The following is a 27459-nucleotide window of genomic DNA, read 5'->3' as shown; positions in this document are numbered from 1 at the left end:
AAACTAGAAGCAAAGAAGAAAATGGGATAAAGGACATAAGGCTATCAAGACCCGAAACCAAAACAAGCACAACATATACAATGTAACTCCAAAGATGACTGCCAAGGCTAAAATAATTTCAAATTTTCCTTCGTTTGGATGCCATCAAATAGGAAGTTGGGTTTACAATCCTCAATGTTCAAGATTTTTGGTGAGAGGGGTTCATGAATTGTCCCACTCTAGCATGCAAAAGAGAAGGGAGATTCCTTTGTAGCTCGGTGTCATTAAAGCATATGACATGAATGAGGAAATGATTCAAGATGGCAAGAATAGATGTATGTAGTTTGGTCAAATAAAAACTAGACATAATCCTATAAGACAACCCTAAGTGTAGCTTAAATGTTGAGATTTTAGAGAAAAATATAACTCGCAATTGAACTCACAATCTCCAAATATACCCAAATCAAAGTCATAAATAGACAGCCCTTTATTTATTTTTATTTTTTTCACATCTATAGTTTTCTACAAATACAAATGATAAGATGTTGATAACAACAATTGAAGCTCTACTTTTGGTGGTGTTCTTTTCAATAAGGAGAATTTGCGAGTCTCCAGAAACTTCCTTACTGCCATATTCTTCCATAGCAAAATGAGACCTCTAGTCCCTTTTTTCCTGTTGTACTAACTACTTCCCTGAAAATTTTTAAATGGCAAATTAATCAGAATGGTACTCAATGTGCAACAAAAGAGGAGGGGTAGAAAGGGTGGTCAAACGTGCCCATCTTCTTTTTCTTCCTCTCTTATCATTTCATACATGTCATGATTGCAAAGAAGAATTTTTCCAATGTGTTTCAGATTGAAAAATACCTGGGGATACATAAGTTTTCTGGATTGAAACAAACAGTTCAATGCTGAGAAGAATGTTCGGGCTTATGTCTTGATTCATGATCGAGATGAACAAAGGCTCGTTCAACCTCCGGGAGGCACTCAAACTTATCTTGGAGAGCCTGCCCAATATCGTGTGCCTCCTTCAATACCATTTCCTCAGGTAGTTCTATATCCACCTGCAAACAATTCCGCAGAAACTTCACATACTACAAATATCAAATAGGGTGTAATATAACACTTCATCCCCAAATCTTAACTCATATCATCCCATGCTACAATAGACAGGACCTGCGATGGATTAATTCCTTTCGATATATTAGTATTGAAATTCACACCCAATCTTTCCATTACCATTAACAAGTGCTGATATGTTGCCCTACACGACTTTAGAACCTGAGTTATTAATACAAATGAAGTCTCTAAGTTGAGACAAGTTACAACCTGACTGACCCCCTCATGATTATGCTTTTGACCGTTCGATACAACCCTTTGAAAAGCATAGCACAGGAAGTCTTGAAAGATCATCCTCCTAATTCAAATAAAAAATAAGCCTCTATATCGTAGTAGAGGTATACTGTTGTAATTCTGGTAAGTACTACGAGGTTGAAAATCTAATGGTGGCTAGCTAGACTTGAAATTTTAGGTGAAACTAAAATGTTCATTATAAATGAATTTATAGGATTATTTTACACTATTATCGGAACAAACCTCAACAAAGTATCGTGTTCCAAAGGTATAGGCACGAACAGTATCAATACGTTCAATTTTAGCACTATGGCAAAGGGCCATGTATGTCAGTTTTTGAATCATCTCGGGGGGTGCACCCTTTCCAATGAGGGACACTGGCAGAGTAAATCAGCAGACAGTCAAATAAATAAATAACTCCAAATAGTAAAACTGAATATTAGTAATTCATGAAAAAAAAATACACAATACCAGCATTCTCAAGAACCGTTTTGGACCAATTTATGATAGTATATACTGAGAGAAGAATGGCTCCTACAGGATCAATCCACCAGCAATACCAATTCGCCAATAAAGCAGCCGCTAGGCCTACAACATTGGTCAGAACATCAAAAGAATGATCCTGCAATACACAAACGAAGAAATACCATTCTTAAAATACATCATTAGATCTGTAGAAAATGTAGCTGCAATTCCGAGAGCATACATGAATTCTAATATGTTAGATTTTTTGCAGAAAGCTACTTTATTATCAAGTGGCAGCATGTAGCTAAAGCAATAGACCTCTTTGCTAAACCACATAATATGGATAATCATTGTCATATTTGATATAAGCTACACTCCCAAACTAGGCATCTGGGCCGCGGGCCATATTATTGAAATCTGTCATAGTGAAGGCTACTCTTGTTCATAAGTAAACAAGGGTACAAAAACAGACATTATCATATTGGAGACATGGATATATAGTCATAAAACAAACACGATTATTCAGGCCTTCACTTTAACGGAGAAAGGACATCAAAAGTCCAAGAAAACTAAGATTTGCGCATTAAAGAATCCGTAGCTTAATAATGGGCCACCACCTTTGTAGACATTCCAAAAGGTTCACTCCAAGTAAAAGCAGAGATGGCTCGAGATATACGGTGGATTAAGGAGCCAAAATCATGATTAAAGATGTGTGGAATTGTGAACATTATGTTTTTGAGTTGGAAGAAGGTTGTTCACATGCAAGCCTTGAATGGAACAAAAATGCATTCAACATCCATGGCAATGGATTCCCATCAGGGACAACTCTTATGCAGCAGCCATGTCTGGAATGAGGCAGAACACCCAGCAACGAGTTGAAACTGAACAAAATTCCCATGTGACAATGACCCAAAGTGAGATCTTGAATCAACCAGCTGCTAGACCGATAGAAAACAAAACAAGAGGTGGTTAAAGATTTTACAACATAAAGTTTTGAAATGTTTGGACAATTTCTGGAACATTTAGACAGAAGTACTTTTTTAAAGTTTTGAAAGTAGATCAACACTTCAAGGTTTATCATTGATTACACAAAGCATATAAATCACAAAATGCAAGAATAGATTTGACTTCATCATAATCAATCAATCATGATATGATACAGATATGTGACATTGTAAGAATAAAGTACATAGATTTAAAGGCCTTCCAGAAATCCACAAAACAGCAGTAGATTCTCTTATATGTGCTATTCTGTTCTCAACAACTGCTCAAAGGTCTATTTTACTATTTGGCTGAGGTTAATTTTTATATTTTAAAACATTGTTAAATGATCACAATTACTTAGTTTCAGAATTCAGTATGGATGTTCAAAATAGTTGTCAGATGAAACAAATGGAGCACACTCAAATAAGATACTAACGTCAGTGCCCTTGGTTGTTGGGATAGCAATGCAATACAGTGATTGTTCTTGAATGTCTTGAGCTTAAAATGCAGCCAAGAGCTTTAATTTACAGTAGCTTTAGTGTTCCTATAGGTGATAAATAGAACAGATTCAACCAGAAAATACTATGCATAACCATATTTACTAATGAACTGAATTATAGCATCTCTCAATACTTCTGATGAAAATACAGGCCTAGCATTAGTGACTGTCAAACATATTGCGCATAAAATACATCCAAGAATGTCATACCTGGCTATACGCTTGGACAATTTCATTATCAAAAGTTCGACAATACAGAAAGAGACCAATTTTGAGAAACGTAGCTACACCCATTATGCTGCACAACCATACAAGTTCCGAATTGCTCAGTTTATTAGAAGTGCCATGCTGCAAGAGCTGGCTTACAGCCTCAATTAGAACTTGGACCCCTGTGAATTAGAGGTGTATAAATGGTCAAAATACATTGGAAAATGAATCGCACATGAAATTATATCTACACATTTAACTATTGCATTCTGGCCATTAGTTTGAGCAACTAAACTTCTTTACGATTTCAAGATTCAGAAATTCACATTATCAACAAAAATTATAAATAATAAAAAGATCGCCAAACTATCAAAATAAGAAAGTAATGATTCAGCAACCCTGTCACCCAATAAGAACTGAAGGAAACCATAACTAAACAATGAATTTAGTTCCATTGTTCATTATATGAACAGATTATTTGATAATCAATATGAATGGCATAAAATTTAGCTTTTCTAGAATAAGGCATCATTTATGTATGCACACACCTAGTGTGGCCATAATTGCAGCAAAGATCACTATCCCAACTGGTTGAATTCTGGATTTCCCTATAGGGAAATTGTAGACATCATGTTTGCTCATCGTATATCTTGTGAACCAAAGGATAGCACCTGCAATCAGGTCCAATAAAGAATCAAGCGTGGAGGCGATTATTGCTATTGATTCACTTCGTATACAAGCATACACCTGCATCAGTAAAGAATATCCACATCATATCTGATGGCAAAGCTCATGATCTCTACCATATATAAAGTATAACTCAAATTTCAATGTCCAGCGTGAGGATTTATACCACAGTAAAAACACCCAATTGCACTTAATATGGTAAAAAGAGCCAGAAAGTAGTACCTTCAAAATCAAAAGAAATACATTTGCAATATTGGACAAATTAATGGCCAAATTTTCCCTGGAATCCTTATCGCTTTGAGATTCCTTTTCACTTGAGCTTGGGTTACCAAAATCAAAGCCATCCACCTCCTTGAAGGTTTCTATAACTGCTTTCTGCCTCCGGTTATACTCTTGTTTAGCTGTGCGGAAACCACAATTCTAAAAAAAAGATCCGTACAACCAAATCACAAAGACACTGCTGATAGGGAAAGGAGAAGAAAGGAAGTTTCGAATTTATTTTGAGAGAAATTGTGTTCTCTTAACTCTGCTAATATAGAATACAAACATACTTCAACGTAAATCTACTGATCATTTTAATAGCCTTGGGTAAGGTACTTTAAATACATGTTTCCAACAATCGCTTGTAAGATGTATCATATATCCATGGGGTGCAATACGTTATACAAGAATATCAGTTGCATGATTATGAAACCCAATTTGTTCAGGGATCAAATTGTTTGCAAGTAGATCACACACTTGCAAAATGGATGACTTGATGAATACAGATTATTTGAAAACAAACCATTCTTAGAAGTTCCGACGTTATTATGAAAATGAAAAACAAAGGTTCCTTAACCCATCAATTACGAATATATGATTTATCATCTGTGTAATAGAGGACTGATGATTTGGTTAGTGAGGCTACGAGGATCCATGGGAACAAATGTGAAATAAGGACTTAGAGGGTATACCTTGCTTTATTAACATCTATGAGATTGGTTAATGGTTTGAATCGATAGAAAAACCATGAAAAAATTGGCTAAATGGAGGCATTGACGGATGTATAATTTAGGCCACAAGACTCCATAAGAAAAAAAGAAAAAAAAAAAAGTAAAGGAGAGGTTTTAACATGTGTGGATACGATTTGACGCATGCATGATTAAGCTACACAAGAATGTATGGGAAACAAACGCAGAAAGTAACAATCAAAAACATTTGGTTATAATTTGGAGAGGTAGGCAGTCACATTTCAATAGGGCTAAATCACAAATAGGCAGGCAAAGATTACCTTGAGAATGGGTTTCATTGGAGTCATCGAAAAGGGCGATCCATTTCCCAAAGTTGCTTTGGAGTTTGACTTGGCATCGACCTGAGAGGTTGGGGATGGCATGATGCTCTTCCACTGAAACTACGGAGCTCGAATTCGTGGAAGTTCCTGCAGCTCTACTCGTGATGGTGACTGTGGCATTGCTGCTGCTGCTACTACACATGTCAGCATTCACACGAAAATCATCAAGGAGCGGAGTAACAATATCAACATGACGATCGCCCATCTCTCTCTCTCTCTCTCTCTCTCTCTCTCTAAACCCTGTCTTCCTCTTCCTTTTCTTCTTCTTCCCTCTCTCTCTCTCTCTCTCTCTCTCTCTCTCTCTCTCTCTCTCTATATATATATATATATATATATATATATATCTCAATAAACCTCTTCTGTCTTCTTCCTTCACCAATCTATGTCTAACTTCGTGGTCTTCTGTTCCTTAGCCCCTCTGTTTCCATGAATGGATTCTTCTCTCTCTCTCTCTCTCTCTCAGTAATTCTTTCCCTCCCTTCCGTCCCGGGTTGACAGAGTGAGGTGGGTGATGGGCTCCAGTAGGATCGAGATGGCCATAGATAGCTCTCACACATCATTTCTCATCTCTGACAATCTGTCACTTTGTCTCTCTGTCTCTGTCTCTCTTTCTTTCTGTGCCTCCTCTCACTTTCCATTCAAGAAAATTATAGATGTATATTATATGTATATGTATAACAGTATATGTATATGTATATGTATATGTATATGTATAACAGTATATGTATATGTATATGTATATGTATATGTATATGTATGTATGTATGTGCATATGTATATGTATATGTATGTGTGTATAAGCAAAAAAATGTCGCTATTCATAGTCTCAAAAATGGCCTCTCACAAGGAGAGATCAAGGGCCAAAGTCAAGTCAAGCCAAGTCAAGGGACTCCATGAGGTTGCCACATTTCCTAAGAGGGAGACAGGCTCCTCGAACATACATACATATGGGCGGACAGCCAAGATATGATAGAAGACAGAGACAAAAAGAAATAGATGAACCTGACAGGAGACTCGGTAACAAGGACGATAGGACGAATCGTGAGAGACAAATAGAGTGGGAAGGGCCACTACACCCACACGGGCTTCGATATCCGATTAGTAGATAGATAGCATCGATGAATTGGTCGGCCACTAGATAAGGATGATATAAGAGATAGTCATGAGAGTCTGGGAGGGAATGGATTCGACAAATGGATAATTATATTCTGTTTTGTCATCCATTTATCTGTAGGCCCAATTCGAAGCATTTTCACGTCGTTTGCATGTGTGTGTGTGTGTGTGTGTGTGTGGAGTTGATTATTGTATCTATTCTCGATACTTGTGTATACTTTGCAAGATGTTACTTCGAACCCCATCATGTGCCTAGTGTACTGAACGCCTTCCAATGCAATCTCGAGTGAATACTTTCCATATTCTAGAAATGCATTGGGGTTGTAGTTACTTTCAAAAGTATTAGACGGGTTTCCAAATTTTATTTATAAAAAATACAATTACATACCAAGTTACATGCTTCTTGGGACATGTGTGGGTGTTTAAGTCTACCATCCAATTTATGAATGGGAGACGATACTTTCACATTGAATGAGGTGCATATTTTAGATAACCTGCTATCCGTCCACACTTATTGGATTGATCCTAACTTCTTTACATACTTACACATGTCTTTATAAACCATGTCTTCAAATGTTTGTCATCCTTGACTCACTCTTATTCCCAATTGTGATGTCATTGTATAATCATCCCCCATTTTGCTTGATACATTGTCTTGGTAAATATTGTGATAGTTTGCATGTGTCCCCTCTCATATATAACACATGTTTAAAGAGCTATGTTCTATAGTTATTTACTATATTCATAACAACAAATTGCACCAAATTTTAATTACCATTACACTCATAATGACACATTGTACCTCTATGTTAGCTTTGCCTCGGTCTTTCTATTTTCTAAATTTGTTTTGTTATTCGATGATCGAGTATCAACCTTAATCTTCTTATTTCTTAATTTGCCCTATTACTTAATGTCTAACTGTTAGCCTCAATCTTTGTATTTCTTAATCATCCTTGTTATTTTTACATTTGACCATCACATTCATTCTTTGTGATCCTAAATTTGCTCAATTATTTGATGTTTGACTTTTTTATTCGCAAAACACCAAAATGTATGAAATCCCACGAAGATCGTTTGCCACATATCAAAAGCTTTTCAATCGATGTCAAACATATTGGAAGTTAATTCTTGTAGTGTAGCACATGTTCATAAAATATTTGAAGCCCCCTTTCTTAGCATCTTCATTACTTGCATGCAAGCATGAAGGGATTTGTTGGTTGTAGGCCGATGGTCTAAGTGGAGGTCATTCAAAAGAAAGACATATTCATATCATTCTCACAAGTGATAGCATTGATACACACTATGTTTTGTCTTTTATTACATTTGGAGAGTTTGTAATAGAGAACGATGACAATTGGTGTTGGGTTCTTCAAAGTTTTTTAGGATCTTCTTATTGACACATGCAATAATATTTATTTTAGACAAACAAAAGTGTTTAGTTGATAGGATCATGTCAATGTTTGGAAGTGATCCAACACAACACCAAGTTGACACTTTTTGGTGATTTATGACTCATATATATAGTAATCAACAATGTAAATCACATATTGTTGTGCTTTGTGATTTCAAGTAATCACTTGGATATTTGAACATGCTTCTTTTCCAACAAGAATCTTTATAATAATACAAAATACGTTAGCTTAAGCTAGCAAAACATTTGTTTTGTTCATGCAAGTTGCACCTTGAAATGAGAACATGAGAACAACTGAAAAGTTGCATGGTCAATTGCTCACGGACATTTGTATAACAAAGTTAACATGTCACAGAGGTGCATTTGTACCATTTTTTGGATATTCAATGCTCGGGAGAAGATGGGCATTGTCTTTGTTTGCTATAAACTTTTGAATACATATACGAATACAAAAACTAAATAAGAGATAGGCCTACCAATGAATAGCAAGTTGTCATACTTTTCATACGGATCCTAAATATAACCTCAAAAGACTCTTTTGATGTTAGTTATATTTCCTACCTTAGATGCTATAATTGTTGTGCTTACCTCGTCACTTCCACTATCCACAAACAAAATAGTATATTTTTTAGATTGTTGTCTTAGACTTGTCTCCAATAGTATATTAGGTAATACATATTCGGGATCTCGCATCTACATATTTGTATTTGTTCAAATGATATACATAATGTGAGCCTTTGAGATGTGCTCACTTTGTATGATTGCCATCTATTTTGGTTTCAAATTATTGTCATCTCTTTTCATGGCATCATTGAAAGTAAATAGAAGGAAACCAATGATAAATGCAAATGATGAAGAAAATAATAATTCATAGTACTTATTGAGTCACCTAATATATAGTCTTTCATATTTCTCAAGCCAATTTCAAGAATAACTCATATTATACATGTAGATTTTCCGTGCTAGCTGCCAAACGGTCATCGGAACATGGTTTGTTTCCTTGTTAACAATACATTTCATATATTGGAGGATATTATGTGTGCTTTATCATTAAGAGAGCATCTACAATTTCACTAAAGTTTAAGAGCTATGTACATATATCAGTTTGGGATCTTTTCATGTCCAAGCAAGTGGTGGGTGAGATCCTCACTCATTGCAGGAACCCTTTCCCAATGTAAATTGAACTGTTCTATTACATGTTGGTGAACTCTAAAATGTGTCCTTTGTTTGGACGAGGAGACATTCAAGGGATGCCACTTGTTTGCAACAATTATTAAGTTGTATGTAGCTTTGCTAGCTTTGACTTGGTAATGTCAATCCTTAGGTGGTGGAAACTAAAGTATGATCAAAATTATGAATGTGTGAGATCTTGAACTGAAAAAGTAAAATGCAAAATGTAAAAAGTATGGTCATGTTAGAGAATAGTATCAAAAGTAAAAAGTAAAAAGTAAAAAGTAAAAATTTCCCATATTGTTGGATTTCCTATGCATTTAATTCATAGGGTGAATTTATAATCAATTATTATTAGTTTTCCTAGCATTGAACTAGTAAATATATGAATGTTATAGTTTGACTCTCAAAAGGAACAAATTTTACTTAGCTTGTTTGAAAACTTTGAGTGTACTTATAATTGATTGGGAATGCAACTTTGCCTTGCGTACACAAAAACATTAATAAACAAGCTTCAGTTGCTACAATCCGAGTAATGTTTCAATTTCAAGGCCCAATCTTAAATACTCATAAGAACAAATTCATCTCATAGATTGGCATCTATGATAACAATAAGTATATTCTCCTGAACTAATTGAAGGAGTTATTAATGTGAATGCTTAATTCCCATATCACAAATTTAAATGAATATTGAGTTGATGAGCATGTTCTCAAGTGAACAAATTGTTAACTAATAAGTGTTAACTATCATGATAAAGGGAGGGTGACGAAGTTGTATATCAACAATAATAGCCTTTAAAAATTAGTGGCTTTTACAACACTCATTGATCATGATGGTTTTCCAACCCCAATGATTACTTGAATGCAAAATACATGCAAATCGTAATGCATATGCAAAAAATCTCTTATAGGTAGTTGGAATACAAACCTAAGGGATAACAAATGTAAAAACATCTACTTTATTTGTCAAACATTAATAATAGCATAATATGTGGGTTTCAATTCCACCAATATACGTGGGAGATGATATTTAATAGATAGAGATGGAAATTTATATGTGCCAAGAATTAGACCAACGTTGGCACAACCAATTCTAGGGATGTGTTGGGCTACTAGGTCTCATATGAACAAACAAGAAATTTGGATACATAGAGTTTTGTTTCTTCAACCATTAGGGAAGTTCCCACACTCTCCTTACTATGTGCTCAAAGATTCTACAATAAGTGTTGCATTTGCACATAAACGATTAGATCTCAAGCAGGGTAGAGTTGTAGCTTATTGACACCTTGCAAGATCATGTATAAAATCAATTAAGTATCCCAGTTTCTCGTAACCTTGAATAGATTGGACTTGATCAATTAACAAGGATCCTAGTTTTTGGTAAACCATAGATTAACCATCCACAATTAACAAAATATCAAGGATCAACGCAGATTGTTGCATGGATTTATAGAGGGAGAGAGAGAGAGGAAAAAACTCACAAAATTCCACTATTTTGGATACAATCTCCCCCTCTATGAATTTTATTCATATAGTTATTCACTAGCAAAATCTATTCCTAAAGCTCTAATGAGCCTCATCTACATTAATATTGATAATGATAGTGCAATGTATTCTTGTTTGACAATAACATGCTAGTTGTATCTTGAACACACATAATTATAGCAGTAATTATGAGAGATGCGTTGATGATAGCTCCCCAAGTGATAACAAAAATATCGTGACAAATTACGATGTAAATTTGATGCTAAGCCTTATAATGTTTATTTAGGCTCTGGTCATCAATATCCATCACTCTACATAACCATCATGGGATTACATTTGATAAGTTTCTATAAATAAACCACTCAATAGAAATATTGGTCAATGGAAAATTAGGAATAGATAGCCTTTAATAGTAAAGAGAATCCCTTTGAGGAGATCCAATGCTTCAAACATTGATTATTGTAGATGATCAACCATGCATTAATTCATTAATACATCCTCAACTTCGTTGTGTCAACTTTTGAACATATAATTTGACAAAATAATTGACATTGACCAAACTTGGCAAATGAATTCCATCAAAATGCATAAGATGGATGCTAACAAAGGTGGAGCCTCAAATTCAGAAACATTGCACAATTTGTCTTAATGTGTTGATTTCTAGTATGAGATTCCCACTTTACAATGCAGTGTACACTATGCCATTTCCATTTCTAGACAATCAACCAATGCTAGTAGAACCTCCTTGCCAAGATGACGAACAATGATCAAAGTTCATTGGGTGGATCCAAAAGCTCCCCACTATTTGGAATCATTCCAAGTGAACCATCCTCTCGAACAAATAACATTCCACACATTGTTGGGGACTTCAATTGTCTCTTTGATTGCAAGGGTGACGATCAAGCGTACTAAGACAAATTGAAGTTCTTTGATATCTCAATGTTTACTTGTGGGTTCATTACAAACATTTGACCACAAGTTTCATGGTTGAAGTTAATGACATGCTTCGTGGCTTTTTGACCCACGATGACATAATCTCCATATTGTGACAATCCGCTTTGATATGGCCAGACTTGTTGCAAAAACCACCATGCTAGTTTGTTTTGGTGGTTTGCCCCATTGTTGAAACTCCTCCCCCTAGAGTTCCTTCTTTTGATCATGTTTTTATGTCGCAATTGGATCCGTATTCTATGGAAATCCGTATTTATTATATCTCTCATCGCTTGATCTTATTCCTCTTTGTGGTGACAACTGTAATTTGAGCATATGTACTATTGGTGTAGAATAAGAGCACCTAGAGTCCCTATTTACAAGGACATACAACTTTGCGTTAAAAAATCACATGCCAACAAATATATGGCAAATATATGGCGAATACATGTATAACTAGATCCAATGATTTTCTTTTTTCTTTTTTGGTTGTCATTTGTTGTCCAATTTTCTTCTTCATCTTGACCTTTTGTTTATCTCTTATTCCAACGTGATACTTGGCACCCTCACACTTGGTCATGAGCAGGCAATGTCATATGTGTAAGTTAGTGCAACCATAATATTTGACAAGGATGCGTCGACCTAGAGCTAAGGGTTTTACATTTTGCTCTTGAAATAAGCTTTAGTCAATTGAGTTATGCCTTTTTGTTATCATCCCCTCTCCCTCTCCCCCTTTTTCTTATTCATTTTCCCTTTCTTTTCTTTTTCATTTTTTCATTTACACCAAACTTGACAAACCAACCAACTTTGTACCCATTAACCAAAGGAAGATGGACAAACTAATTTCCCCAAATACCCCTTCCTCACCTTCCAATGTACTTCCCGTACATATACATATAAAATCACCTAGAAATTGGCACACACAATCACTCCTAAACATCTCGCACATAAATACACATATTTGTTTCCCTATAGAGTAAGTCACATAGAAATACCTATGGTCAGAGGGGATCATATATATGATTCCTAAATCTAATGTACAAATAGATGATTTTGCAAAATGGAGGCCAATTACACTTTTGAATGTGGTATATAAAGTAATTGCAAAATCTATTGCCAATAGGTTGAGACCAGTATTGCCTTTGGTGATACATGATATGCATACAAAGTTTTTGCAAGATAGAAGCCTTTTTTATAACATCTTCAAACACAAATTTACACTTCCCTCATAAAAATACGTCATACGTATTTTTTACTCACACACTTATCTACTTGGTTTCAACGTATACATATATAACAACACTGGTAACTCTAGCACAAACACAAACACAAACTCACACTAACCCTCTCCCATGCATACACCCATCCTAGTACAACTCATATTGTATTTCATCATGGAGATTTTATGTCCATAACCATTATTCTTAGCATTGTTGGTGAGTCTTCTCTCCCAGGACTAGAATGATTACCCCTGTCCAATGAGTTTACATTCATCCCTGGATGTCGGGCATTGTTTCCTTCCCTGCCATCTTTGTAGTTGTCACATGTAATCCGTGCAAGTGTGTGCGCAATCTCCTGTAGGAAACGAGAAGGGATTTCTCGGAGCAACCCTCCATGGTTCCCAATCAACTAATCCTTCACTCATCTTCATCTACAACAATCATACCCCCAATACGGACAATCCCAAGATAGGTTACTTCATTGCTCACTCCCACAATTGCCCAATTGCCAACTTACATGTTCCAAGCACATATGACAAGAATGGGACTAGGTTAGAAAATCCTAGATTGCCTTCACCACCATTATGTTGTCATAAAAGGTCGTGGTTGTGGTCATGCATCACAACCGTCGTGGTTTTGTCACTCGTGGATGATTGGTATGATAAGGGTTAATCATGGATCGTGCAACGTCAAGGAGACAAGACAGATGGCAAGTTGTCGGGAAATGAAAATTAATTGATTTAAGAACTCTTAAAATTTGTTTGCAGAAATGGTGCTTTGGTAGGACTTGAACTCACATCCTCTCTTTGAAAACAAGTGTTTTCTTTCCTTTCCCTTTTGTATTTATATTTTTGACCTCACAAATATCGTTTTATGAAAATAAATGCTCTTTAACAAAACTTGAACTCAAGCCTTCTTCACACTGCCATCTGCAACCTCCTCCTTTGGTCGCTTTCCATGGCCTCTCCTAGAAAATCCTACGCGCTCCTTCTCGCAAGCTCCAACTAGTACCTCACTTGAGCCACCACCTAGGTAGTTACCTTTTTGTAAGAACAAAACCAAGGACTATATGCTTTGTGCCTAATTGACACCATACACATTTGTCATCTCCGCTTACCCAAGATTCTTCCCTCTTCCCCCAATTTGGCATGGACCAAATTCCCAAAGTGTATCTTGCTTCTATTTAATTAGTTTGTCATCCCAAAACCTCATCTTCATATTTTGTTTTCATATGGGTACCACCAACTCTTGCTCATGCTAATGTTACCATGCATTCTGCCACCTTGCTTGGGCCACACCTAGGTGGTTATCTTTTCATAAGAACAAAGCCAAGTACCAGTTGTTTTGTGCCCAATTAACACCACACACATTTGTAATCTCTAGTTACCCAATCTTCTTCCCTCTTCCCCTAATTTGGCAGGGACCAACTTCCCAAAGTGCGTCTTCCTTCTATTTGATTGATCAACCTGCTCAAAATCTCGCCTTCTCATTTTACTTTCATATTGGTACCACCAACTCTTGCTCATGCTAGATGATGTATGCTTGGTTTGTTGTGGCACTCCCAATTCGTCACAGTCATAACTAAAGTTTTCGAAAGTTTCATTCCTTCCATCAACTTCCTCCACAACACCCACACATTCACTTCCTCTGGAAACTCCAATTAGTGGGGGAGGTTTTCATGACATTCTCCATGTCTTTGTGTTGTCTCGAGGTGTCCACCACCCAGGGAACACCTATGTAGTTGCAAAGTTTCAACTCCACATTGATATTGTTAGTTGTTGGGTCTAACCATTGTATAGCCTATTGGTAGCAACTAGGTAAGAGTGTTTGTCAATCACTCTTGGGCCTCTAGTTTTGCAACCCTAACCTTACGAACCCTCACTCACCCACATTAACTCATAATTAAGAAACTAGTTAATTATTAGGAAGAGCTCAAACGTCAAGTAGAAATCCATGTGTAAAGACAAAAAAACATATATATTAATGCCAAACTTATCTCTATTCATATGAGAGTTTACAATAGACATACAAGAAGAGGAGTGCTTAACCCTCATTATTCTACTCACTTAAGAGAAAGATTGAGAAAATAGGAGGAGAGAGCTCTAGCTTAGGTTATGAGGGGAAAGAAAACTCAAAAAGGAAGAAAAAGATTTAAAAGAGTAGGAAAACAACCTATATGGCATAAAACAATAGCCCTAAAGTGTTATTTGAAGTTCAACTCTTTGATCAAGTCAAATAAATTTTATCAAATAAATCAGAATCCATGTCTATACACAAGAGGAGTTCGTTGATAATTTAATCCTCCTCGTCCATTTTGTTGATGATAAGTTGATCAAAGGAAAGCCAAAGCATGATTGAATGCTTCTAAAGTGGAAGAGAAAATAAAGATTTGACATGGAGGACGAATAAATTTGCAACAACAAAACATATTCTAGATGCACACATCACACAAATAGGAAGAGTAAAACGATTAATCCATCTCAAAGTGAATATATTTCCAAAGTTCTTGAACAATTCCATATCAATGGATGAATCATTATCATATTCATGTTAAAGCTGGGTAAGAAGCTGTTGAGAATCAAACTCAACTTCCCATAGGAATAGGTTCACACTAGCCCATGGACATACCAGGCTAGTTTTGTAAATAGCAGAAAGGGTGCTTGCCCTAGGTTAGTTGGTATATAAACCAACTCATTGTAACTTAGTGACTGTTGGAAGTCTTATGTAATATACAGTTTGATTATCTCTATCTTGAGCTCTCACTCTCACTCTCACTTACTCTCTCTCTCTCTCTCTCTCTCTCTCTCTCTCTGTGTCTCATTTGTTGCCACACACACACACACACACAGTCTCTCATCTTTCGCTGCATTGCAATAACCAAAGACTCCATTTCTTAACATGGTATCAGAGCGTGTGGTTGTCTGATCACACCTATTCAATTGTGTTGTGTTGCATGCCGACGATCAACAGAACCGGTTAATCAACAGAAGAAGAAATCACCATGAACACTCAAATGGGAAGTGCTCTTCCTACGAAGAAGCTCGATAGAACGAACTTTGCATCTTGGGAGTACAAGATGCATCAATACCTTGTCGAACAAGGTTACTAGAGCTACATTGAAGGAGCTCACGAAACGCAACCCAACCCAACACACGCCGACTATCCTGCTTGGGAGTAGGCTGCGAGCCGTGTGTTGTATTGTCTAGCATCATGCGTTCATGATCATATGCTTGGCTACATTCGAGAGGCAAAAATGCCGAAGCAGGCGTGGGAAAATCTCAAAAAGATTTTCGCAGCCAACACGGCCGCATGCAAGCTCCAGCTTCGTCAGGAGCTGAATAGCATCCAACAAAGGGACATGTCAATCTCAAGCTATACCTTGAAGATCAATGAGCTATGTGACGCCCTCGGATCGATCAACGTCGTCATTGATGATGACGAATTGGTGCATATATGCCTCGGAGGCTTAACACCACGTTTCAGCGCGATTAGATCAACCATTCTTGCAAGGGAGAACCCTCCCTCCTTCTTTAACCTTCAATCGATATTGCTGGTCGAAGAGAATCACGCCTGACAGAGGAGCAACGCATCAGATGGTCATTTGCTCTACTCCTAGTCAGATAATAGAAGAGATTTCGACCGTGGAAATAGAGGTCGTTTCGGACAAGGCCATAATGATCGGCGGAATCAAGGGCGTAACTCCCACCAGTGGCAAGCGAACAGGTACGGGCCCAGAGAACTTGGCGGAAGGGGGAGTCATAACACTGGACCGAGCAATCGCCGAAACCCAGTCAAGTGCGGGTACTGCGGAAAACCCGGCCACTACGAAGAAGAGTGTCGGAAGAAGAAATGTGAGGCAGGCCGATAACTCACGAACTACGCAACAAATTTTGACTACGGCGATCGTGGCGAAATGTTCGTAATGAGGCATAAAGCACACTCAATGTCCGCACAGGCTTCAACTAGCGCCTCCGCCTCAAATAGTGTATGGTTTGTTGACTTGGGTGTGTCCAACCATATGACGTCTCATGAAGATTGGTTCCGAGAATTGCGTAAACCCGATCAACCTGGATATGTCGAGAATGGCGATGACACGACTCATTCAATACAACATATCGGGAATGTTCCAAAGATGGAGATATGTATCCTCGTGGGATACTCGCTTGAACAAAAGGGGTACAAATGTTACAACACATCTACTCGAAAAGTTCGCGTTAGTCGAGACGTAGTCTTCAATGAGTCTGCATCCTGGTACGCACCAGAGAATACTTCGACTCCGCTCGACGCGGATGACACCGAAATAAGAAGCCAAGGATCGGCTCATGCAGATGTTTGAAGATAGCCCAACTACGACACAGTTGAGTGGACCGCAAGAGCCCCCAAGTGATAAAAGCACATTTCGGCCAAGTCCAAAGCTAGACAAAGGCAAGGCGAAAATGCAGGAATACGAAGATCATTTCGATCTTGACAGTGAGTTCGAAGGCCTTAACATTCACACGGACGGCGTGAAGAAACCTATAGAGTCCGCAAACGACAAGCCACGCCGATCTACGGGTGAGAAGAACCCCGTAAACCGCTACGGTTATGCCGAGTACTTAGTGTATCATTACGCCTTCATGATGAAGGTAGCGTCAGTACGGGAGCCAGAAACGCTTTCTGAAGCTGTGAAGGATCCGCGATGGGTTAATGTGATGAATGAGGAAATGGAAGCGTTATGTGAAAATGAAACATGGGATCTTGTTCCTCATCCTCGAAACAAGAAGCCTATTGGCTATTGGTGGATTTACAAAGTGAAACATAATGGCGACAACTCTGTAAATTGCTTCAAAGCACGACTCGTTGCAAAAGGATACGCGCAAACACATGGTGTAGACTACGAAGAAACCTTTGCCCCGGTGGCAAAGATGACCACAGTACGAACCGTAATTGCACTCGCCGCAGTGAAAGGGTGGCACCTCCACCAGATGGACGTGAAAAACGCCTTCCTCCAAGGAGAGCTAGAAGAAGAAGTGTATATGATACAACCACCCGGATTCGAATCGCGTAAACATCTGCACGACATATGCCGACTCAAGAAGCCACTTTACGGCCTCAAACAAGCACCGCGTGCTTGCCATTCGAAGATCATGCAATATCTTCATCAAGTCGGATTTCAGATGTGAAAATCTGACACTTCCCTGTACATCCGCAACGAGTCGAATAGCCCGACAATCATCATCTTGTACGTGGATGATTTGGTCATCGGAGGAAAGGATCTCGCTGAGATTCGAAATGAAAGACTTGCACGAACTTCATTACTTCCTAGGTATTGAAGTAATTCGGACACCAGTCGGGATAATGATCTCACAACGACACTACGTCCTCAACTTACTGTACAAATTCAGAATGACAGAGTGCAAACCTGTGACTATCCCTCTTGATCACAATATCAAGATTGATGCCAGTTCCGGCACGACCGAGACTGAACCGACTCAATATCGCCAACTGATCGGTAGCTTGATCTATCTCACCATTACACAACCCGACCTAAGTTATTTGGTCGGCCTACTTAGCCAATTCATGCAGAATTCGTGTAACCTTCATCTCGATTGTGCTAAGAGGATATTACAGTATGTCAGTACGACAATGAATCACGACATCTTATATAAGTCGAATATGACAGTTCGACTCGGAGGGTACACAGACGCGGACTGGGCAGGATACAAAGCATATAGACGATCCACATCTAGATTCGTCTTCTCCCTCGGCAGTAGAGTGATCTCCTGGAGCAACAAGAAACAGCCGACAGTTGCACTATCGAGCACAGAAGCCGAATACAGGGGTGTGGCAATCGCCGCATGTGAAGCCGTATGGCTTAAGCGCGTACTGAAGGATCTGGACGTTCCCATCAAAGATCCAATACGCTTGTACTGCGACAACATGAGCAATATCTACTTGGCGCGCAACCCCGTATTTCATGCGCGGACTAAACACATCAAAGTGCACTACCACTTCATCCGCGAGCGCATAAAGGCTGGAGAAATCGATCTCCAACATATCAGCACGCACCTTCAGGTTGCTGATATATTTACAAAGGCCTTAGGAGTAGACAAGCTCGGGCAATTCACATCGGATCTTGGTCTCATGCCACCTACATTGCTGAGCTTGAGGGGGAGTACGCATTGATACACAGATATGTACGTCGAACTTCAAATCGAACAGATGGAAGTTGTGTTTGAAGGGGCATGTTGAGAATCGAACTCAACTTCCCATAGGAATAGGTTCACACTAGCCCATGGACATACCAGGCTAGTTTTGTAAATAGCAGAAAGGGCACTTGCCCTAGCTTAGTTGGTATATAAACCAACTCATTGTAACTTAGTGACCGTTGGAAGTCTTATGTAATATACAATTTGATTATCTCTGTCTTGAGCTCTCACTCACTCTCACTCTCTCTCATCTGTTGCTACACACACACACACACACACACACATAGTCTCTCATCTTCTGCTGCATTGCAATCACACATAATCCATTTTTAACAGAAGCATTAGGAGGTAGCGAAAACCGTCATGTGATACTTGAGGAAAACTGAAGGTTAAGGCTTGTAGCGAAAGTAAAGTAGTCAAAATTGGATTCTCATTCTTTGACTTTATTATATTTGCGGATAGTCAAAAAATGACATTAGGATAACATTATGTCTTGGAAACGGTTTAGTGTTGTCTTGTATCCCATTGTCTTTGGTGTAACAAATTGAATGCCAGTCTTCTTGCTTTACTACCATTCTCAATGCAATGTCATCTTCGTTCTTCTATCTCCCTTTCTACCCTTGATTGACTGATAGATTGTGTATGTGCATCGCCATCTTGTCATCTACTAACTTATGCAAATATTATTTGTGGCATCCCTACGTGTAGACACATATCAATTAGTCTCAAAACTATGTGTAACATGCCTAAGTCCAACATAAAGTAGTGATGATTGTAAGGCCATGAGATTGTTTTGCAAAGATGAATCATATAAGGTTGTAAAGTCTTGAGGATTGTCTAGTTATAAGTTTGTGAGAGGTCTGATGCATAATTCATGTCTTCCACAATCATTTGTAAAAGGGGGTTTCCCACCTAGTTGAACTCAAGTAGATAAACACCAACCATAGGGCATCAAACATTGTTTTCCCATTTGTCTCATGGTTCTCTTGCCTCCCCTCATGTTCCCTCTTATCTTCCACTTCAAGCTTTGGAATCGTCATTAGGTTCCGCGCCTCTTTTGGTTCCAAATCCTGTAATTCCCCTTCTTCGAATTTCACTCATTCTGAATTGCTCAGCAACCTATCCACCCATCTTTTCATTTCATCACCCTCTCATTTAATCTCCCACTCATCCTTTCATCCTCTTCGACTGATCATTTGCCCAACCACACCTCTGCTCAACCTCTCGTCCGATCCTTCGACTATATAACCAACACGATAAATCGAAACGAGAAACGCGTCTTATCAGCTATTTTTTCTTTGTCAAGAGAAGGTGTGATGACGAGAGACAGATACAAATCTGGTGTAAATGGCGTGCCGATTCATTGAGCTTGGCTTCCTTTTTGACTTTACCTATAAATGTGATGAAGGAGGGCATGAGGAGAAATAACAAAAACCAAGGTTAACTATCTATCTGTCTGTCTTCAGTGATGGGGTATGTTATATGTATATGAAACCCCATGTTAACTATCCACAAGTTAAAGGAAGCAGAAGAAGGGACTGACACAAAGGCAGACACAGAGACAGAGACAGAGACAGAGACTTAAGCAGAGGTGGAAACTAGAACATGGTTTCAAGAGCTCTTCCTTCTGCATCTTTCCACACTGAATTCATCTGCAGAAGCAGAAGCAGAAGCAAAAATTTCCTCCAAGTAAGTCCTTTTCCATCTTCTTCTCGCAAAAGGGTTTTTTCTATTATATGTTGCTCCTTCAGCGGTGAAGCATATAACCCACAAAGCAGACACATTGATAGGCATGTGGATCATAATAACAATCAAAGCCATGGTTATTATAGAGAGACATCGCCATTCCAGAACCCAACCGTCTCGGTGTTCTGGGATTTAGATAACAAACCACCAAAATCATCACCGTATCATGCTGCCCTCTATTTGAAGCATGCTGCATCTCGATTCGGTCATGTCATAGAAATGATTGCCTATGCGAATCGCAATGCATTCCTTCACATCCCGGAATGGGTTCGGAAAGAGAGACAAGAGAGAAAGAAGCTCGATATTCTCGAGCAAAAAGGCCTCGTCACTGTCGATCAACCCTATGTTTGTACACTCTGCGGTCGGAAATGCCGGACCCATGTTCTTCTTAAGAAGCATTTCCAACAGCTTCATGAGAGAGAGCAAAAGAAACGAATGGCAAGGCTCGGGTCCCTCAAAGGGAAGAAGAAAGCAAAATTCCGAGAAACATTGCGGCCGAAATCGGAAAGGTATAATGAAGCTGCTCGGCCCATTTTGGTTCCAAAAGCCGGATTTGGACTTGAAAGTGACTTGCGTCGTGCTGGGGTCTATGTTCGGACGGTTCAATATAAGCCTCAAGCCGCAGATATTGCATTGAAGAAAAGTATGGAAGAAAGCATGAATAAAGGTATCAAATGCATGTGCTTAGTGTCAGATGACACCGATTTCGCACACATGCTTGTTGATGCTAGGTCTCATTATGGTCTCACAACTCTAGTTTTCGGGGAGTCGACCTCTCTTAAAAGATATTCTGATTATTGGTTCCCTTGGGACGATATCTCTCAAGGTGTCCCCAGACATGACTTTGAAGAGGCCGTTCGCACATGGACACAACCAAGGTCAAGCCGGAACCTGAATCCACCGATTAGTGACGATTCTTTCTCTCTGGGAAGACCCCGAAGCACTTCGTCACTTACATTGGGAAATGAGCTTTTGGATAACGATGCAGAAATGGAACACAAGTTTTTTATGGGCGGCAATCCTCGTATCATAAAACCAAAATTCTCAGCTTTCTCTGATGAGGAGCGGGAAGACGTAGACGAGTCTTCGCTAGAAGATACTGACATTGGAGGCCACTGGCTTTATGATGATGATAATGAAGAAGAAGAAGAAGAAGAAGAAAAAGACGAAGATGATGATGATAGTGATTGGGAATACAGGGGTGTTAAATATTAGTGACGTTGTTAGACAACAAAGATGATGGCAATTACGATGATTGGGAAGAGAACGGTGTATTGAATATTATGGAAATGCTTATTCAAGACCAATGTCTTATCTTTTGAAGATCAAGCAATGCTGAATCTTGTATATGTAATGTGGTTCTTACAAGTTTTTCGTTATTCGATGGTTATTGTCAATAATTTTGGTGTAGTTTACATCATCGAACGAGTTGAGCACTTGAATAAAGGTATGGGTACTCTAGTATCCCTCTCTTGTACATGGTTATGCTTACACACTATGAGGTCCAATCAAACTTAAATAGATTGGAAAACTATTTTTCAAGTGATCAAGTAAATTGGAAAGCTATTTTTCATATGATTCAAATGTCAATTAATTGTTTCATGTAAGGTAACTGTGATTATGTATTGGTCTATCTCCACACACATGTTCCCTTTGAATGTATTTTCCCTTTAATAAATGCTTATTGATAAAAGACATTGATTGACAACAGAGCCTTTAAAATGTTGGTTGGTCCATGATATTGATAAAGTCATTCAAAAAATTCAAGTGATCAAGGCTAATATAGAGCAAAAGCTCGATAAACTATAAAGTAACCCATATTTACCAACAAAAACTATGGCTTGTATAGATAGTAGTTATTGGGGGTGCATAGTAAAGAGTAAGTTCAATCCCAGTCAAAATCACAATGCTATATAAGACAAAAACCTAGATAGTCACTAAATACCATGCCCAAACCACGAGATAACATTGATTGGTCATGAACTATGTTCAATAATATTAGATGTACATTGGTAAGAATGAGATGCAATGTAACATGATAAAATGTTTGAAATGCAAACATACCACTTTTCTAGATTCTAAGTGTTGTTAAGACAATCAATTAATAAGACTATGATGTCAAATCTATGGTTCATTTGATCATAACTTGAAGGGCTTAACAAAAGCATATCTTAGAATAGGTATATGGCAATGTAGTCAAGCTGACTAATTGAAGGAGATAAAACCTCATGACAAAAACAAAAAAATTACCCTTGGTTGAAATTTCTAGAGTAAGAGGCTAACTTATATATCTACCTCTATGCAAGTGAGATCAAATATCCACAAACATTATGATTGTTGGAGAGCTCATTTCTTTCCCAAAATATGGTGCATGACTTTTGGGTGGAAACACAAAAATTCGATGGGTGCTTTCATAGTAGATGAGGTTAAACTTTTGGCTAGACTAACAATCAAGTTTCAAAGCTCACAATTCATTGTGGGCATGGACTTTGATGCACATACTTTAAGAGAAATGTATTTACTGAATGGCTAGCATCTAAGGCTAAAGAAGAATGGAAAATACATAACTTTGATCATGGATCGAGACAAATTTTAAAATGTAGTTGGCATTCTAAACAAGGTCTTGGTTTGGAGAGTTTTGATTGGGAGTTTGCCTTTGGGGTTAGCTCTAAAGTGATGTGGACTAACAACAAGCAATTGCTTGTTTTGCACTATTCAAATGAAAGATATTACTCTACTACTCATCATTTCCTCCAAGGCGAGTTTCCTCCATTAATACTTGAATGGTGAGATGGTGATCAATGGTGCTATGGTGTTTTCGAAAGCCATCTTGTCCATAATCTCTTTTACCATTTTTTCCAGCCCATGCACTTATCTTTGGTTCCATTATACATCCAAATAGTTTTGCCAATAGCAAGCCACCCATGATGGTTCGATAGTTGTTTACATTATTTACATCACCTTTATGTAAAGGTTTGATCTAATTTATAGTCCAATTGTATTGTATACCATGTTGTAATCCATGATTAAACATATCACTTATCCATGCATGTGCTTCTTTTCCCGTCCATTTGAGCATTTCCGCCTTTATACATTGAAGATCGTTTGCCTTTCGAGAGGCTAATTGCTTAAGTCCTATGCATATATATCTTCAATTGTAAAGAAGGGAGACATATGTGAAAGAGAACCATAACACATCATCTTTCTGGGAAAAGATAGCTCATATAAATTCTTATAATGCATAGACAAGTCAATAAGAGGTCACCATAACTCTCTACACATTTCACCTTTAGATTTCCCCAAAATTTAGAACATGCATGTGCTTTCTCTTGTGTTTGGAGAAATTGTTCAGTAACTTCCCATATTCTTCTCTTTCTTTGAATAAGCCTTTTGTACTAATGCAAATGTTTTTGGTAATTTTCTTTATCCTCAACAACATCCAAAATCATAAAGCACTTTCGAGCTTCATAGCATTTTTTATCAAACCATTTTTTCTTTGAACTACATTTCTTGGTGCATTTTCAAGACGCGCGCTTGGTCGAAAAACATTTGTTTGTGTATGAGATAATGACTTTCTTAAAAACTTCTCATTTGCATTCTAGTGTGACACCATGTTATACATTTGTCACTTGTAACATATCCTCAACAATTTTGAAATACATGGGCGCTCGCTTAATGTTCATGCTCAAGTGTGATTGTTTATTCTCTTCAATGACCTTCTCACAATCAAACCTATGGATACATTTGAGGTCAATAGATACAATCCTATGATCGGATTCCGATGTCCATTCACCAAGTGAGAATTCATGTATACTATCCAAAATACCTTCGGAAAGTAGCACATAATCAATTACACTATATCCATTGTCTTTACTACATGTAAAACCATTAGTGTTAGAACATAAGGATCCACCGTTTGCAATAAGCAATATGATACTATTGCACACTTGTAGGAGTAACTTCCCAAATTGGTCATGTTCTTTTTCATCGTTAGAAGAGTGGCTATACATTTGTATATCCTCTTGCATCTTTGAGATATGTGGCATGAAATATTGTTATGCATCAAGTTGGAAACTTCTTGCACGAGCATTCATGTCACCAACAAAAATAACTTCCCCTTTGGATTTTAAATAAACAATATCGCCTTCTAGATTGACAAAAGGTTGGTCTTTATCCAAACAAGCATAAAAGTTAGAATCTTGATGAGGAATGTAACATCCAACTATAAAAGCGGGCAAATCATTGGGGGTTTCTATTTTGAGCCATATGTAGCATTTGCATTCATCATTTTTTATGATCAACACATATTTCTCAATTTCATTCTTAATCAAACATGCCACCCCTTATTGTCTTGGATTTTTTGCCCATATAAAATAGTGTACATTATAAAACTCCTAAACCTTGAATCCTTTGAGTATCATGCTCTCGTGTTTACGCAAAAACTATGATATTTGAGTCATCGGTGAACTCCTCTGTGCCAAATCCCGCATCCATGGGTATCCATTGCAATTCCAAAAGCCTAAACCTTGAATCCTTTCAGTATCATGCTCCCATGTTTATGCAAGAAGTGTGATATCCGAGTCATCAATGAACTCCTCTGTGCCAAATCTTGCATCCATGGGTATCATAGTCGTAGAAGATGTGGATTAGTCTCATAGGTCATGACTCACGTGTCCTTATTTGTTCTTCAAAGAGAGAGAGAGAGAGTTCATTAAATGTCCTATAGCGTATACCATTTGGAAATACTTATCGGACATTTGGCAAGTTTTAACCCATTGTTGTTTGAGACCTCAACAATGGGTTTTTTCTCAATATGTTCAAAATGGATCAAATGATGAGATGGAGATATTGTTTTAATTTTTACGCTAGTGGGGTCTACAACACAATTGGAATATGCGTAATGCTTTCATGTTTGATAATAGACATGGGGTGAAAGCCTATATAAAGAAGCTTAAAGGTATTCTCATGTGGAAATTTTGGATGTTAGAGCATGTGGGGATCATTTCCTCAAATACATATTCAGGTTTTTTAATAGCATTACAGAACGTCCCTCTCCCTACATAGGCATATGATAGGTAGTGGAGACTAAGAAGTGTTGTAACTAAGTGGATTTTACATACAATTAATATAATTGTGTGCTTTTACCAGAGAGAGAGAGAGAGAGAGAGAGAGAGAGAGAGAGAGAAGTACACCAAAGACAACTATATATATTACAAATAAGAATACATAATGAACCAATACTCTACAACATAGGAGAAGGTTGAATTATGCAACATTACCTTATCACTAGTTTGTAACTATTCACTCAGTTTCATCACGGTTTTAGCCTTTATGTAGGATATCAAATACCTTTTACATTAACTATTGACAAAGGAATTACAAGAGAGTATCTCGGTATTCTTTAATGCACACACTACTTCTATGATCATACACATGTGCACCCAATATTTGTAGGGATCGCACACACATTTGTTAGTTTAACTTGATATATCAATAGAAACATCTAATGCACATTAACTTTTGAATTTCATTGATTTTGTACTTATAGGCTACGTAGGCCATTACTAACCTTAACTACTCATAGATAAATGGATGGTCTATGTTTCGTTTAGATTTGCAAGGGTAGACATAAATCGTCTATACGAACATTGTGAAAAATGTAGCAATGTAAGTGTGTAATCAATTTATCAAATGCTCCTATCATAACCAATGGTTAGGCTTTTAGCTAGGCTCATTTTCCAAAGCACAACATGTCCACATTTTGGTGCCAATTTGTTTGGATATAAAAAATTGTTGCGATTGACCGTTGAGATTCTAAACTTGATGAGTTCCTTTTCCCCGAGTTTACTCCCATCAAGCGTGAAGTTTTGATCATTCGATTATGGTAGATACCCCAATCCAAACAAGTGCACTTTTACCCAACTTTACCTTTTCTTACTTTATTTTGTTGGAAATCAAGATTTTGGTCTTTGATGATGTTTCAATTTCGTAGGGTATCATATCTATTAATTGTCATAACAAACGAATTGTAGCTTGGACTTAGACTCTAGAAAGTTCTAGCAAAATGAAACTTATGATACTAATACATGTTACTCAGAACACACAAATATAACAACGAAATGGTCAAAGTTTTAAACAATAAAATAAATCAACGACCCACCTTTATTTTATCATTTTTATTTTTTTCCATAAAAACAGCCAACCGTTATTACTCAAATGGTTGGAACCAAACAATAATATATCGACAATGGGTTGCCATCACGAGGGTTGGGGACAAGCAATATTAATACCCACGACTTGCTCCCGACCCAATGTCCTCACCAATGAGTGGGCACCATGACAAAAGGACATTATATACAAAATGCCTCATGCCACGACAATCTTGCGGATATTCTCATGGTTGAGTTAGTGTCATGACGGAAGAATACTAAGGACAAACTGCTTGCTCACGCAAAGATAGTTTCCCAGATATATATCTCACGGGTTGAGCAAGTGTCTCGAACAGACAATATTACAGACGACTCGCTCATGTCGTGATAGTTTTCACAGATGTTCTCAGGGTTGAGCGAGTGTTGGGGGCAGGTGATTCACGAGATGTGACCCTCTTATGACATTTCAGTGTGAAAGCAAAGCTTGAGACATATTGTTCATGTTTCGATCGTCTGGTAGATAATGTTCTCAGCTGAGGTTGA

The 27459-nt window shown here is 37.8% G+C and overlaps 2 protein-coding genes across 2 annotated transcripts; one reads left to right on the top strand and one right to left on the bottom strand.

The window, feature by feature from the left end:
• Positions 1-515: 515 nt before the first annotated feature.
• LOC147859264 (metal tolerance protein 4-like) lies at positions 516-5757 on the bottom strand. The gene is made up of 8 exons (XM_087325731.1): positions 5445-5757; positions 4397-4575; positions 4036-4234; positions 3491-3669; positions 1804-1954; positions 1576-1709; positions 847-1043; positions 516-672 (listed from the first exon to the last, which is right to left on the bottom strand). The coding sequence occupies exons 1-7, from the start codon at positions 5707-5709 to the stop codon at positions 885-887; spliced, it is 1266 nt and encodes a 421-aa protein (XP_087181857.1). The 5' UTR covers positions 5710-5757; the 3' UTR covers positions 516-672; positions 847-884.
• A 14771-nt stretch (positions 5758-20528) lies between these two features.
• On the top strand, positions 20529-22090 carry LOC147859263 (uncharacterized). The gene has a single exon (XM_087326406.1). The coding sequence runs from the start codon at positions 20627-20629 to the stop codon at positions 21980-21982; it is 1356 nt and encodes a 451-aa protein (XP_087182532.1). The 5' UTR covers positions 20529-20626; the 3' UTR covers positions 21983-22090.
• The last annotated feature ends 5369 nt before the right edge of the window (positions 22091-27459 follow it).

The sequence above is a fragment of the Azolla caroliniana genome, unplaced genomic scaffold, assembly GCF_043228905.1.
Source record: "Azolla caroliniana isolate FFs.n. ecotype wild unplaced genomic scaffold, voAzoCaro1.0.p SCAF_10, whole genome shotgun sequence".
NCBI lineage: Eukaryota > Viridiplantae > Streptophyta > Polypodiopsida > Salviniales > Salviniaceae > Azolla > Azolla caroliniana.
This window is presented reverse-complemented; position numbering and strand designations above follow the sequence as displayed.